The 16382-nt window shown below is 40.7% G+C and overlaps 1 protein-coding gene across 1 annotated transcript; it reads right to left on the bottom strand.

The window, feature by feature from the left end:
• Positions 1-355: 355 nt before the first annotated feature.
• LOC148206099 (uncharacterized) lies at positions 356-12786 on the bottom strand. Its single transcript, XM_088106527.1, has 2 exons — positions 9405-12786; positions 356-426 (listed from the first exon to the last, which is right to left on the bottom strand). The coding sequence occupies exons 1-2, from the start codon at positions 12775-12777 to the stop codon at positions 356-358; spliced, it is 3444 nt and encodes a 1147-aa protein (XP_087962653.1). The 5' UTR covers positions 12778-12786.
• Positions 12787-16382: the final 3596 nt, after the last annotated feature.

The following is a 16382-nucleotide window of genomic DNA, read 5'->3' as shown; positions in this document are numbered from 1 at the left end:
TCACCATCTCCACAGCACCGCCTCGGTCTCGCCATCACCACCACGGTTTCGCATCTCGACCATCTTCATCTTCTCAATTCTCGGAACCAAATCGCGCCACCGCAAGAAACCCCACCATCAACGCGAGTCCTCCTTCGTCAATCGCGAGACTCAGCCGCGCTATTTCCTCCATGCCACCACCACCAAATCGTCCTCCTTTCTCGCCGGACAGCCACCATCAACCATTACCACCGTTCATCTTCTCTACTCGCAAAACACAATCGCACCATCTCGCTCTTCCAGTAATGTGAGCCCTTTTCCTGACCGCGACTCCCTCTTCTTCATCGCCCCAACCATCGAGAGAAGCCTCTACGCATCAGACCGTCAACACGCATCTCCCATGGCAGCTATCATTGTGCATCCTCGCCGTCATCTCCAACCCCAAACCTGCAAACAGAAAACCAATCAGGAACCAGAAATGCAAAAACGCGAGCAGCGGCGCAGAGGAGCAAAGCGGCGCAGGAATTTCCCTTCCCTAATGTTCTGAAACCCTAATTGGGAGGGTAGAGTTCTGACACGTGGCAGCACCTCATTAGTGCGTCCTCCTCTTGTCAAAGCTAGTCAACTGAGGGGCTTTCTTGCAATTTCAGAAATTCAGAAGGGGCTAAAGTGCAGATAGAGACAATTTCAGGGTATTTGTGCAATTTTGAAAAGTCAGAAAAAGCTAAAAGATAAAATTCAGTTGTTGAATTAATAACATTCATAACTGTTTTTAAGTTTCTTATTTATTTTTTAAACACTCTTCAACCATTATTTTTATTCATAAGCATTGCATAACATTCATAAGAGTCAGATATTCGAAAGCAATTCCGTGTTCGTTGGGAGAGGACTCAGGGTTACGTTAACCCTATCTACTTTCTTAAATACTACTTGGCAATACTGAAGTTGCCTTGAAAAGTAGTATTAATTTGATAGCCTCAACGACAGCGTATCACTAAAGGTCACAAGACGCTTAGGCGCCCTATTATGGGGCTTCAGCGTAGTAGCCTCGTAGTCACACCTGAGCGCCCGCTTTGGGGCGTTGAGCGCCAACTGATATGTAACGTCTCACGCCTGGGCGCCCTAAGTGGGGCGCTGAGTGGTGTCAACATTGACCCATGATCAAATTCAGCCCTATTTAAGGATTTACTCGACCTAAAGAGAGTATCTTTTGACATAATTAACACAAATTCAGATTTTCTTCAACTCTCTAGAAGCAGAAGTGGATGCGGAAGCTCTCCTCTTCAGTTTTTAGGGTTTTTCTATCTTTTCCATTCCATTGTTCATCTAGTTTCTCCATGACGATGGGGAACTAAACTTTATTTGTTATTGGAGGATGATGTAACCTTGTGAACTCTCATCTATTTGAATTGATTTTAATTACATATGCTTCTTTCATTAATTGTTAGGGTAATTCTTCTTCGCTTAGTGCTTGTTATGTTTAACTCATTCATGGCATGATGTATGATTTACATGAGTACCAGGAGGTATCTTACAATTCATGTTCTAGAGAATTGCTCTTAAAACTAGTATTGCTCAGGGATAGGGATATGAGTTTTGGTTGTCTTAAGCTCGTAATCGTAATGCAGAATTAATTATTAAGGATGCAAGGGATTGTGGTCTAGTAATTAAGGATAGGCTTTCTTTGCTGAGGGATCGGGTTTTAAGTAATTTAGAGAGTGATGTTAACAATTGAATGAAGAAGACAAATTTATATATGCATGATATAGTAAACTAGGTGAAATCTAAACCTGAACATCATATTCATCTCATATTTTCAATATCATCCATTCAATTTTGTGTTTTCTTTAATTGATCAAAAGTGCATTCATATTTACTTTCTTGTTTTGCATTCAAAATCCTCAATTTTTTTACAAAAAGTCTTAATTAGTTGAGTAGTCACATGACTATTTAGGGCCATGAGTCTTTTGGGAAACGATACTTGGTCTTAGCATTTATTATTACTTGATAGGATTAGGTACAAAAGTACTATTTTTAGAGCTATTTTGTTTCGAGTTGTTGGTGTTTAAATGCAAATGAAACAAAAGTAAATATGAATGCAAATTGATCAATTGAGGCTTGAGGCAAGAATGAATGGATGAGATTGATAATATGAGATTGATAATATTAGATCATCATAACCTACCACCATAAGGGTGACCAACTAAAGTTTCAGCCAAATAATGGTTGTGATATCCACACATGACCTTCAAGACTCATCCGTCCCCATTACAAGATGGTTTACCCTTTAATCTAAACAAACACTCACATTTTCGAGTCCCGTATAAACTAGGGTTCAAATCGGGTTTGTATTTCTTATATTTCTCATACCTTTCACATCCAAGCAAGACAAACGTCTTACTTTCCTGTTTACCACTAGTTTTCTCAGATCTTATAGTAACCACCACAAATCCTCGATCATGAGCGATTCTTCTCACCCATTCAATTAAGTGATCACGGGAGGGAAATATTTCATCCGTGGTAAAGTTATTTGGCATATCTCCTTCTCCAACTTCTTTTATGAAAGAGGAAAAATATGATATAAAGCTAGAATATACTTGAGAATCCATACCATAAAGATATTGTTCCATTTTAAACAATATTCACCTATAACATAATATTCACTTTTAATAACATAATCGATAACCAATTAAAAATATAAAAATTTAATAAAAATAATCTAAATAACTATTAAACAGTAAAAATACACATAACTAATCATCTATAAAATTTATAATAAATTAAAATTAATAAATAAATTATTCTAATATAATAAACAAATAAAATAGTAAAAAATAAATAAATTAGTTCGAGGCATTCAACGAATTTCGAAATCCATTGAAGGTCTCTTTTTGAGTATTTCGCACCTGAAAAAAGCTCCTCAACATTATGACCACCGGGACCAACTTCAATCACAAACTCATTCCAAAACCACACAAAGAGAGAAGGATGAGAGGAAAAATGAGAAAATGACCGATGTGAGGGTGCATATAATCGTAGTGGTGTGATTAATGAAGCAGTTGAAAAGTGTAAAGTAGATGAAACACATTAAATTAGCTTTAACCACCATCATTTAATCTTTATCGGAGGGGTATTTTTGGAACGGGGGAGGTGCAAGGAGAATATGTGGTGGTGCTGGAAGAAGCTTCCTCATTTTATCTATGGCTTCTCAATGGATTTTTACTTATCATAAGAAAAACGTTTCTTTAACAACTCATTTTTTTCCTACGTTTTGACAACGCCAAGTGTCGGCATTTGATTGGTCCATTTCAAATAATATTTTCATAAAATGAAATCTTATGCAAAAGGTGTTTTGTGGAATGAGAAAAGGTGTTCATCTTCTTCCTCTCAGCAACTTGAAATCTCTCTTTATCTCAAGTCTTTCTCTCACTTTTGTCTTTTGGTTGCCCGTCGTTCTCACCGACCACCATGACCTCTCCCAACGTTGCTCCACCAGTATTGTAGCATTATATCTCTCTACCTCTCTCGCGCTCTTGATGAGAGGGTCGCACCTCCCACAAAAGTTGTGCATAAAAGAATGCAGTATAGACTAGGAAGTGACTCCTAGGTCGTCTCTCAAGGACCAAATTGGGTTCAGTCTCAGATCAACACGTAGTGGGGGGGGGGGGGGGTTTGTGAAAGATTTGTGACTGTAGTAGAACTTAAATTAAAATGAGAATTAAACACAATCGAATATAAGTGAAAGCATTAAAATGCATGAAAACATTAAACCGAACACTGTAACAGATAAATATCCAAACACAATTCAATCTGTAAACATGCAACGGTTACACTAAAACATTAAATACACAATGTTGTCATTTATCCTACGCATTCACAACCAGAGAGAAGAAAATTAACTCAACATGATATAAAATATTTTAACCAAACAAAGTAATAGAAAATAAATTTTTCTCTACCATAGACCGTGACCCAATTCCATTTTTCCAGTAAACAATTAAGACCGAGATGCACTGGAATCCATCTCCCGTGAATATGCTTCCGTATGCCTTCAAAATGAAACTCCTCATGGACCCCTGGCACGTCCCATCATCTCTTCGTTCCAACCGTGACTTCCTTCTCGGGCTTCTATTTTCTTCATAATCAATCACCTAACTTGCCTCCTTAGCTCCACGTCCGTGCCGTGACACACCTTTCTCCATCTAATTACCATGCTTCACTTCCAAGAAAGAAAGACTCATTTCACGTTGCTCAAGAAAAATAAAAGAAACGTACACACCCCCAGGCCGTGTGCAGCTTGCAGGACTTGACAGCTCCTACTCCATCCTAATCCACTTCTTCATTCTTAAATAACTAAAGTAAATGAGTGGTGCACATTCTGCTGCCAACTCTCTTGGCACGTCCCATCATCCGAAACTCTCACTTAATCATCCACCTCTCATGTGCATAAAGGTGTGGCAGCAATTGAAATAAAGAAATGAAGATGTGACCGTGTGTGCCACCTTTTTCAAAGCTAAATTGAAAGTATAAATCCCTGGATGTGACCGTGTGCTGCCTTTCTTCAACGTTAAACGACAACCAAACCAATTAGATGTGCAGCTGTGTGCTATCTCTCCAAATTAAATGAGCGTACGTGCAGCATTCCAACATGCGTCTCTCCTTCCAGCCGTAACACCCTTCCATTCTCCACGTCCGCTTCTTCGTTCAATCACCGTACGCTTCTTTCTTCACCTAGTCACTTCTTCATATACACACCACTGCCCCAGTAATCACCGTGCTCACCACACACCTTCTCCAGCTCCTTGCCAATCTTCCGTGGAGCACCTCATTCCAGCACCTTGAATCACCATTCCCGTACGTTCCCTGCTTCCAGCTCCACGCACACATTGTTGTTCCCGAGGCACCGTGTGCTTCTTGCTGCAAAACGAAAACACGCCACCTCACAATGAAAGCAGCGTTCTAATTCTTAACGCTGGACGTTGCAGTAGCGGCATGTGCTTCCCTTTCCAATTGAAATGTTTGAACCAAAGAAAATAAAAGTGCCATGTGTAATCAGCAAAGTAGAAAAGTGAAACCTTTTCTTTCATTCATCATCATAATCCCCAGAAAACAGCGTAAACATCATTCCCCTATTCTAAGAACACAAGCCGAGAGTGTGTACAGTGAAAATGGCAAGTGACGGCTTAACCTAAAGGCCGTGTGTCTCCCCTTTAATGAGGGTGGGGTCCACACAAAAACCCTAGAGTCTAAGTCACTAATCTCTACTTTTGGGCCTAATCTACTTTACCAAAAATTGACCCAAAATGTATGAGTTGATACAGAAATTCTAAACTACTGAATTACAATTTAATTAATTCTAAAATGTCTGTGTGGAGAGTCTTGAATTTATTCGGCATTCTTCCTGATGTCCCAAAATGTATTTCCAAAATTTTCCTGCACTTCAAAAATGCACTTAATCAGCTCAGAAAACCCAAATTAGCACAATTACAAATTTTCGACCAAATTGAGCAGAATTCGGAAAACGGGGAAATAACAAACAATTAAACACAATTCCCTGGTTTATTTAAGTGCAATAAACTAAATATAATTCCAGAACTAACGACTCATCAAAATAGACCACACTTAGTCTTTTGCACTCCTGGGCAAAACCAAAACGAAAACCAGGGAACTCTCAAACATCAGGGAGCTAACACAGACTCGACAGACAGACAACAAAGACTCCAAAACAGAAACACAGTTGCACAATTCTCACAAAATCTGGACGGTAAAAGGTATAGGCAGAATCCCACACAGAGTCAATGAAAGCAAACACTCAAAAAATCATCCAAACAGTTCAGTACAAGGAAAACATTCAATCAGTTCAAGAGATGAATCAAAAGCAACAAAGCCTCACAGATGCACACAATCAGTGTTTCTCTCAAGTGTTTAAGGTAAATCAATGTCACTCAATGCACTCAAGAAAGCAATCACAAATAGACTTGGCAAGCCTCTAATATCAACACTCAAGCACATACGCATGTTCAAATCAAAAGGTCTTTTCATGGTTGTAATGGGGCCAAGGACAAGGGAGGATATATCTGGATAAGAAGCTACAAACCATAAGGAACAGAGGAGCAATGGGGAACAAGTGTAAACACATTCAAACACACCCACAACCTCTAATTCCATCCTCTTCTTGACTCCATTATTCACATTTTTTTTTCACTATTTTTCTGCTTTCTTTTTTTTTTTTCATCCTGTCTCTTTTCTTTTCTCTCTTTTTAAAACAAAACTGTAAAAGACAAGATACACATATATTTACCAAAACAAAACAAGAAGAGGAACCAACTAGCCAACTCATCAGAAACCCCAAGGAGACCACACTTGTTCCCAAAACACTTCCAAAGCTCCAAAATTCCCTAGGGTTAAGGTAATCATTGTTTTTCACTGAGGGCTCGTGTATGAGCTTCAAAACAAGGAAATGAGGGAAAGTATAGGCTCAAAATGGGTTATCAAAGAATTAAAACAAGGTAAGCTTATTTGGCTAGAGAGGCTCAAGAACAAACTTGCCTTTATCACTTCCAAACATGCATATCAATCAAGAACTATCAACAAGAGTCAAGCCAAGGCATATGCGCAAGCAATCAAGAGACATATCACACACAAGAAAGAACATAAAGTGGCTCAAATCTCACACAGTGTAATTCTGTCACAATCAATTCAACTCTCAAACATCATGATCATCTTCCAAGCAAAGAAAAGCAAGGAATCCAACATCTCAGAGTATCAATGAAGTGAAGGAAAACTGACAACCTAACCACAATCCAGAATTTACGAAAAGCGTGCAAAACTGTACACAAGACACAACAAACTACATAAAAACCGAAACATGAACAAAGAAACAACCTCCCCTAATAGACCACACTTAAACGACACAATGTCCTCAGTGTGTCACAATCAGTAGATCAAACAATCAGAACAATCATCAGATATCGACAAAGTGCAATAAAAGTGAGGAGGGAAGGAGAAAAGAAACTCCCCGAGTCAGATGGGAGGATAGGTGGGGTGAACCAAAGACGTCTCCTCCACCACTACATCCACTAAAGAAGGGTTGCTGAGGAAAGGCTTCAGTCTATGCCCGTTCACCTTGAAGCTTTTAGCTGTAGATGGACCTTGGATCTCTACTGCACCATAAGGATAAACATTAGTCACAACAAAAGGTCCAGTCCATTTTGATCTCAACTTACCACCCATGAGGCCGAGTCTAGAGTTATACAACAAAACCTGTTGGCCAACCTCGAAGTCCTTTCTAACAATAGAACTATCATGGAACTTCTTTGTCCTTTCCTTGTAGAACTTCGAGTTCTCATATGCCTCCAATCGGATCTCATCCAATTCATTCAGTTGCAACTTTCTTTCCTCTCCAGCTTGGTCCATGGAGAAGTTGCAAATCTTCACAGCCCAATATGCCCGATGCTCAATCTCGACCGGTAGGTGACATGCTTTTCCGAAGACAACCCGGTAGGGAGACATCCCTATCGGTGCTTTGTAAGCTGTCCTGTGAGCCCAAAGAGCATCGTCTAACCTATTGCTCCAATCTTTCCTGTTGGGCTGGACAATCTTCTCCAAAATCCTCTTAATCTCCCTGTTGGAGATCTCAGCCTGCCCATTTGTTTGGGGGTGGTAAGGTGTAGAAACTCTGTGCGTCACCCCATATTTCTTGAGCAAAGCTTGCATGGATCTGTTGCAAAAATGGGTTCCTTGATCACTAACAATTGCTCTAGGCACTCCAAACCTGCAAAAGAGGTGAGATCTAACAAAATCTACAACAACCCGAGCATCATTAGTCCTGGTGGCTCTAGCTTCCACCCATTTTGAAACATAATCCACAGCAAGGAGAATATAACAGAAACCAAAAGAAACAGGAAAAGGACCCATGAAATCTATACCCCATACATCAAACACCTCACAGAACAACATAGGTTGTTGAGGCATCTCTTGTCTTTGTGAAATTGATCCTCCTGTTCTCTGACAAGGCTCACAAGTGCTGCAAATCTTCTCCGCATCTTTGAAGATGGAAGGCCAATAGAAACCACAGTCCAGCACCCTGCGAGCTGTTCTCTGTATCCCCAAATGACCACCAGGTGAGGAGGCATGACAAAACTGCAGGACCGAGTCAATCTCATGGTCCGGAATGCATCTCCTAGTAACCTGGTCACTGCACAACTTCCACAGATATGGGTCATCCCAAACATAATACTTAGCATCACTCTTAATTTTAGCAATCTGAGCACGTGATGCTAAGGGAGGAAAAACAGAAGCAACCAAGTAATTTACAATGTGTGCAAACCAAGGAGTGGGGTGAGAGTAAGAAATCATCAACAAACTCTCGTCAGGAAAGGCATCCTGTATGGGCAACACATCAGCTTCATTCCCAGCTTTTTCAATCCGGCTTAGGTGGTCTGCAACCAAATTTCGTGCTCCACTCCGGTCTTCAATTTGCAAGTCAAACTCTTGGAGCAGTAGCATCCACCTGATCAATCTAGGCTTTGACTCAACATTTTTCAACAAAAACTTTAGAGCTGCATGGTCAGTATACACAATAACAGGTGATCCAAGCAAATATGACCTAAACTTGTCAAGGGCAAAAACAATTGCCAACAACTCTTTTTCAGTGGTGGTATAATTTGCCTGGGCGACATCCAAAGTGCGTGAAGCATAGTAGATCACTCTCGGCAGCTTGTCAATTTTCTGTGTCAAGACAGCCCCTAATGCATAATTATACGCATCACACATGAGCTCAAATGGGGCTGTCCAATCCGGTGCCTGAATGATAGGGGCGGTGGTCAAAGCTTCCTTCAGGCAGTCAAACGCCTGCTTGCATCTGTCATCAAAAGAAAAGTCAATATCTTTCTGCAGCAGTCTGGACAAGGGAAGCGCCTTCTTGCTGAAATCTTTGATGAAGCGCCTGTAGAAACCTGCATGTCCAAGAAAAGATCGCACCTCTCGCACGCAAGAGGGGTAAGGCAACTGCGAAATCACAGATATCTTAGCAGGGTCTACCTCTATTCCCTTTTTAGAAATGATATGCCCTAGAACCAAACCTTGTCCAACCATGAAGTGACATTTCTCAAAATTGAGAACAAGGTTTGTTTCTATGCATCTTTTCAAAACTTTTTCCAGACTGTCTAAACATGCATCAAAGGAGGATCCATACACAGTAAAATCATCCATAAACACCTCTATGCAATTCTCAAGAAAGTCGCTAAAAATGCTAAGCATGCACCGCTGGAAGGTACCAGGGGCGTTGCATAGACCAAAGGGCATCCTCCTATAGGCAAAAGTGCCAAAGGGGCAGGTGAATGTGGTTTTTTCTTGATCCTCAGGCGCAATATTTATTTGAAAGTAACCAGAAAAACCATCAAGAAAACAATAATGAGATTTACCTGCCAGGCGCTCCAACATCTGATCAATGAATGGCAGGGGGAAATGATCTTTCCTGGTTGCTTGGTTGAGCCTCCTATAGTCAATGCAGACTCTCCAACTGTTCTGCACTCTAGCTGGGATAAGCTCATCCCTCTCATTCTTCACCACAGTGAGGCCAGTTTTCTTGGGCACAACATGGATGGGGCTAACCCACTGACTGTCTGAAATAGGGTAGATGATCCCAGCTTGCAAAAGCTTGGTCACCTCCTTCTTGATGACGTCCATGATCACGGGGTTTTGCCTTCTTTGTGGCTGTCTCACTGGCCTTGCCCCATCTTCCAAAAGAATTCTATGCATGCATGTGGATGGGCTAATACCAGGTATGTCAGCCAAACTCCAACCAATGGCCTTCTTGTGCTTCCTCAGCACACCAAGCAACTTCTCCTCTTGAACAGAATCAAGGGAGGTGGAAATGATCACCGGTTTCTTCTCATCATCCTCCAAGTACACGTACTTGAGGTTATCTGGGAGCTGTTTCAACTCAAGAGTAGGTGCCTGCAAGTCAGATTCATTTGTACTTCCTACAAAGTGGTTAGTGCATTCTGACTCCAAAGAATTCACAGGTAAAGACGGAACACCTATCTCATCAAGCTCCAAATCCATATCCATGACAATTACATTATCAACATCATCCATATCAAAAACATTATCAACATCATGGATATCAAAATTCTCTTCAAAATCAACATCATTCTCAAATTCAGATTCAATGCATGTATGTAGAGAAGATAGAAAAGAATGCTCTTTCTTATGCAAAGAATCAAAATCATCAACAACATATTTATCAATAATGTCATCCAATGCATCGATCCTAAACAGAGAATGGTCCTCAGCTGGAAATTTCATTGCATCGAGGATATTAAAATGAACAACAATATCAACAAATTCCATAGACAAAGTTCCAGCATACACATCAATTTTAGTTCGGGCAGTTTTCAAGAATGGCCTGCCTAAGATAATGGGAGCGGATCCATGAGAGAATCCCTCCTCCATTTCCAAAACATAAAAGTCAGCAGGAAAAATCAATTCACCAACCCTAACCAAGACATCCTCTATGAAACCTGTTGGGTGGGTAACACTCCTATTAGCCAACTGAATGACCACACCCGTGGTTTGCAAAGGACCAAGAGACAAAGATGCATATATAGACAAAGGCATGACATTAACAGAAGCACCCAAATCAAGCATGGCATTTTCAAATTTATTGTTTCCAATCACACAAGGAATGCAAAATATACCTGGGTCCTTGCACTTTTCAGGGATGTGCGGGACCGACTTACCAATAAGCGCAGATACATTCCTTCCCATGCTAATCCTCTCATTTCCCTTCATCCTCCTCTTGTGTGTGCACAGCTCCTTCAAGAATTTGGCATACTTCGGTATCTGCTTGATGGCATCGAGTAGAGGTATGTTCACCTCTACCTTCCTGAAGGTCTCCAGAATTTCCCTATCCACCTCTTCCATCTTTTTGCTAGGAAGTGCCCGTGAAGGGAATGGTAGAGGGATAGGTCGGTCAACCAATGGAGAAGGTGCGGCAGCGGTGGTGGTGGAAGAGGGAGAAGATCCACTTGAAGAAGAACCACCAGCTGGAGAAGAAGATTCACCCACCTCAAATGCCTTGCTCGGACCGTCATGGTCGTTCTTTCTAGGACAAGTAGCAGGCACGGGTGTAGGTGTAGAAGCGGGCTCTGAAGGCACAACAATCTGCTTCCCTGATCTGAGGGTTATGGCACTCACATTCCTTGGATTCTGCACAGTCTGGGATGGCAACTTATCAGAATTCTGAGACTGCGCCTGATTTATCTGAGTAGCCATCTGACCCATCTGGTTAGTGAGACTCTGTATGGAAGCTCTAGTCTCCTGCTGAAATTGCATGTTATCTTTCTGAAACTGCAGGTTTTGCATAGTCATCTGTCTCACTAACTCTTCTAATGAAGGTTCAGACGAAGTGGAAGGGTGGGTAGCTGGTTGGGCAGGTGCCTCTTGCTGCTGCTGTTGTTGTTGCCTCTGGTGTTGTTGCATAGGTGGAGGCACATATCTGTTAGGTGCTCCAGCATTCTGGAAAGATGGTGCCTGCTGTTGATGCTGTGGCGCATTGTTCCATCTCAGATTGGGGTGATTCCTCCACCCTGGGTTGTACCTGTTGCTGGATAAGTCATGATTTTGCTGTTGTTGCTGCCTGTTGTTGTAGATGTTCGTAGCATAAGCCTGAGGCGCATCAGAGGCAGCAGAGTGCTGCAAAGAAGGACAAGCATCTGTATAATGGTCACTAGAAGGACAAATAGCACAGAGTCGTGCAACAGATGCAGATGGAGCTGCAGATCTCTGGTTGGTAGTCAACTGTGTCACCATCTTCGTAAGAGAGTCAATCTTTCCTTCCAACTTGCTTTCAACAGCTGATAAAGACTGGGCAACAACATCATGTACGCCCCTCACCACAATGGCATCATTCCTGGTGCTAAACTGCTGGGAGTTGGAGGCCATCTTCTCAATCAATTGCCTGGCCTCAGCAGGTGTGGTGTCTCCAAGAGCTCCACCACTGGCAGCATCAATCATACCACGGTCCATGTTGTTCAAACCCTCATAGAAATACTGGACAAGGAGATGCTCAGGTATCTGATGGTGGGGACAACTAGCACAAAGTGTCTTGAATCTCTCCCAATACTCATATAAGTTCTCTCCACCAAGCTGCCTAATCCCAGTTATGTCTTTTCTGATAGCTGTGGTCCGGGTTGCTGGAAAAAATTTATCTAAGAACAGCCTCTTCAGATCATCCCAGCTAGTGACAGATCTAGGCGCCAAACCATACAACCAATCCTTAGCAACATTTTCCAATGAATGAGGGAATGCCTTCAAGAAGATGTGCTCTTCAGGAACATCATGTGGTTTCATACTAGAACAGACAATGTGGAATTCCTTCAAATGCTTATGAGGACTCTCACCTGCAAGACCATGAAACTTGGGCAACAAATGGATCAGTCCAGTCTTGAGAACAAATGGAACGTCCTCATCAGGATATTGGATGCACAAGCTTTCGATATCGAAATCAGGTGCAACCATCTCCCTAAAAGTCCTCCCACGAGGTGGAGGTTGTGCCATATTGTTCTCAGTGTGAAAAACAACAGAATCAGAATCAGAATCACGTGCAGATGCAACAGATGCAGTAGATGCAGTATGCACAAAGTACTCAGCAGTGGGATGCACAGTATCCAATGGAACAGACTCAAAAACAGACTCTAAAGATAAATTTCTAGAATGCCTAGCTAACCTATGAAAAGTTCTATCAATCTCAGGATCAAAGGGTGGTATAGGCCCAGGATTTCCCCTAGTCATGCACTAAGTCACAACACCCTAAAATCATGAAACGATATCACAAAAATTTTGAACATAAAAACAACCTAAACAAACAAATCACACACACTCAAACATACAAGACAAAACACAACACACAAACAACACATTATCAACACAAAAGACCTAAAACTGAACCGTTGGTCCCCGGCAACGGCGCCATTTTGATGAGAGGGTCGCACCTCCCACAAAAGTTGTGCATAAAAGAATGCAGTATAGACTAGGAAGTGACTCCTAGGTCGTCTCTCAAGGACCAAATTGGGTTCAGTCTCAGATCAACACGTAGTGGGGGGGGGGGGGGTTTGTGAAAGATTTGTGACTGTAGTAGAACTTAAATTAAAATGAGAATTAAACACAACCGAATATAAGTGAAAGCATTAAAATGCATGAAAACATTAAACCGAACACTGTAACAGATAAATATCCAAACACAATTCAATCTGTAAACATGCAACGGTTACACTAAAACATTAAATACACAATGTTGTCATTTATCCTACGCATTCACAACCAGAGAGAAGAAAATTAACTCAACATGATATAAAATATTTTAACCAAACAAAGTAATAGAAAATAAATTTTTCTCTACCATAGACCGTGACCCAATTCCATTTTTCCAGTAAACAATTAAGACCGAGATGCACTGGAATCCATCTCCCGTGAATATGCTTCCGTATGCCTTCAAAATGAATCTCCTCATGGACCCCTAGCACGTCCCATCATCTCTTCGTTCCAACCGTGACTTCCTTCTCGGGCTTCTATTTTCTTCATAATCAATCACCTAACTTGCCTCCTTAGCTCCACGTCCGTGCCGTGACACACCTTTCTCCATCTAATTACCATGCTTCACTTCCAATAAAGAAAGACTCATTTCACGTTGCTCAAGAAAAATAAAAGAAACGTACACACCCCCAGGCCGTGTGCAGCTTGCAGGACTTGACAGCTCCTACTCCATCCTAATCCACTTCTTCATTCTTAAATAACTAAAGTAAATGAGTGGTGCACATTCTGCTGCCAACTCTCTTGGCACGTCCCATCATCCGAAACTCTCACTTAATCATCCACCTCTCATGTGCATAAAGGTGTGGCAGCAATTGAAATAAAGAAATGAAGATGTGACCGTGTGTGCCACCTTTTTCAAAGCTAAATTGAAAGTATAAATCCCTGGATGTGACCGTGTGCTTCCTTTCTTCAACGTTAAACGACAACCAAACCAATTAGATGTGCAGCTGTGTGCTATCTCTCCAAATTAAATGAGCGTACGTGCAACATTCCAACGTGCGTCTCTCCTTCCAGCCGTAACACCCTTCCATTCTCCACGTCCGCTTCTTCGTTCAATCACCGTACGCTTCTTTCTTCACCTAGTCACTTCTTCATATACACACCACTGCCCCAGTAATCACCGTGCTCACCACACACCTTCTCCAGCTCCTTGCCAATCTTCCGTGGAGCACCTCATTCCAGCACCTTGAATCACCATTCTCGTACGTTCCCTGCTTCCAGCTCCACGCACACATTGTTGTTCCCGAGGCACCGTGTGCTTCTTGCTGCAAAACGAAAACACGCCACCTCACAATGAAAGCAGCGTTCTAATTCTTAACGCTGGACGTTGCAGTAGCGGCATGTGCTTCCCTTTCCAATTGAAATGTTTGAACCAAAGAAAATAAAAGTGCCATGTGTAATCAGCAAAGTAGAAAAGTGAAACCTTTTCTTTCATTCATCATCATAATCCCCAGAAAACAGCGTAAACATCATTCCCCTATTCTAAGAACACAAGCCGAGAGTGTGTACAGTGAAAATGGCAAGTGGCGGCTTAACCTAAAGGCCGTGTGTCTCCCCTTTAATGAGGGTGGGGTCCACACAAAAACCCTAGAGTCTAAGTCACTAATCTCTACTTTTGGGCCTAATCTACTTTACCAAAAATTGACCCAAAATGTATGAGTTGATACAGAAATTCTAAACTACTGAATTACAATTTAATTAATTCTAAAATGTCTGTGTGGAGAGTCTTGAATTTATTCGGCATTCTTCCTGATGTCCCAAAATGTATTTCTAAAATTTTCCTCCACTTCAAAAATGCACTTAATCAGCTCAGAAAACCCAAATTAGCACAATTACAAATTTTTGACCAAATTGAGCAGAATTCGGAAAACGGGGAAATAACAAACAATTAAACACAATTCCCTGGTTTATTTAAGTGCAATAAACTAAATATAATTCCAGAAATAACGAGTCATCAGCTCTCCATCAATGAGAAAAGATATCTTCTTTCTCCAAGGTTTGGGCTTTGTTCAGGGAGAAAAGGAGTTTTTCACAAGATAGATAAATAAAATCAATCATCCATCCAAAAGAATGGAATAAATCTCGTAAAAACACACCCAAATTAATCCAAAGAGACATAAAAAGGGACCTTGGGGAGTCAAGTGCTTACAACAAACAAGTCACGTAATACTTTTTGTACAAACCAGTAATTAGCCCCTAATAATTGATTACAGGGACCCTGTAATCGATTACCAAGGCATAACTTGGGAAAAAATGGTCATAGACTTCACCTACCTTGGTTCAAAAACATATATGGGCTTTGACCTTTGCTTACTATTTTAATCATAACTTTTTCCACAGACCTCCAAATGATTTGATTCTTTTTTTATTATAAAATAGACTCAAAAAGATTTCAAATGACTACTAATTTTTAATTTTTGGACATATGAGTAGGTATAGTTTATTCCTTAAATTTAAGGCTTTATATATTCCTACCATTTATGACCTTTTTCTGGTTGTTTTGCTTTTAATTTTCTCCACCGAACTCCAAATGAGTTTATTCCTTTTTTATTAGAAAATACACTCAACAATATTTCCAACGACTACTAATTTGTAAGTTTTCCATCTAAAATAAGAAACATGAAAAAATAACTTGAAAGTAAACTCATTTAGGAAGCTTAGACAAACGTTGTTTTTGGGAAATTAACTGCATCTAGTACAATGGTCTAAACATTATGTGTTGGTAATCATTTGAAAGCTCTTTAGAGTCTAGATTCCAACAAAAAAAGAATTAACTCATTCAGAGTTCGGTGGAGAAAATTAGGAGCAAAACAACCAGCAAAAGTTAGAGTTGGCAGAAATATATAAAGCCTTAAATTTAAGGAATAAACTGTACCTACTCATATGTCCAAAAATTACAAATTAGTAGTCATTGGAAAGATTTTGGAGTCTAGTTTCTAATAAAAAAAGAATCGCATCATTTGTAAGTTGGTGGAAAAAGTTATCACTAAAATAGCCAGCAAAGGTGAAAGTGACAACATGTTATCTCACTCAAATTGAATTTGGCTGCTTATGTGCCCACGGTTGGCTCTTGCAGCACAAGTTTTTGTACTTTGTTCATGTAATCATTTACAAGGCACTTGTAATCGATTACAAGGCACAAAATGGCCTGCACTTATTTGAGGACTTGAACAACCTTGGGCTTGACACCAATATTTGGTCTTTCCTTCAACATGGACTGCCCAAACCTTAGTTTCATCCCTCTACTCACATTAAACACTAAAAAGAACTCTCATCCTCTGAATAAATATGAAAAAATAACATAA

The sequence above is a fragment of the Vigna umbellata genome, chromosome 1, assembly GCF_029865625.1.
Source record: "Vigna umbellata cultivar VRB3 chromosome 1, Vumbellata_1.0, whole genome shotgun sequence".
NCBI lineage: Eukaryota > Viridiplantae > Streptophyta > Magnoliopsida > Fabales > Fabaceae > Vigna > Vigna umbellata.
The sequence above is the reverse complement of the archived record's forward strand: the minus strand, read 5'-3'. Positions and strand labels throughout refer to the sequence as shown.

What these genes read in the sequence shown, in the direction of transcription:
- LOC148206099 (XM_088106527.1), bottom strand. Translation starts at nt 12,777, where the DNA reads ATGACTAGGGGAAATCCTGGGCCTATACCACCCTTTGATCCTGAGATT. An exon ending in GATGTTGGAGCGCCTGGCAG is followed by an intron (nt 427 to 9,404) that starts GTAAATCTCATT and finishes TTCTGTTTGCAG; the next exon opens with GTTTGGGGTTGGAGATGACG.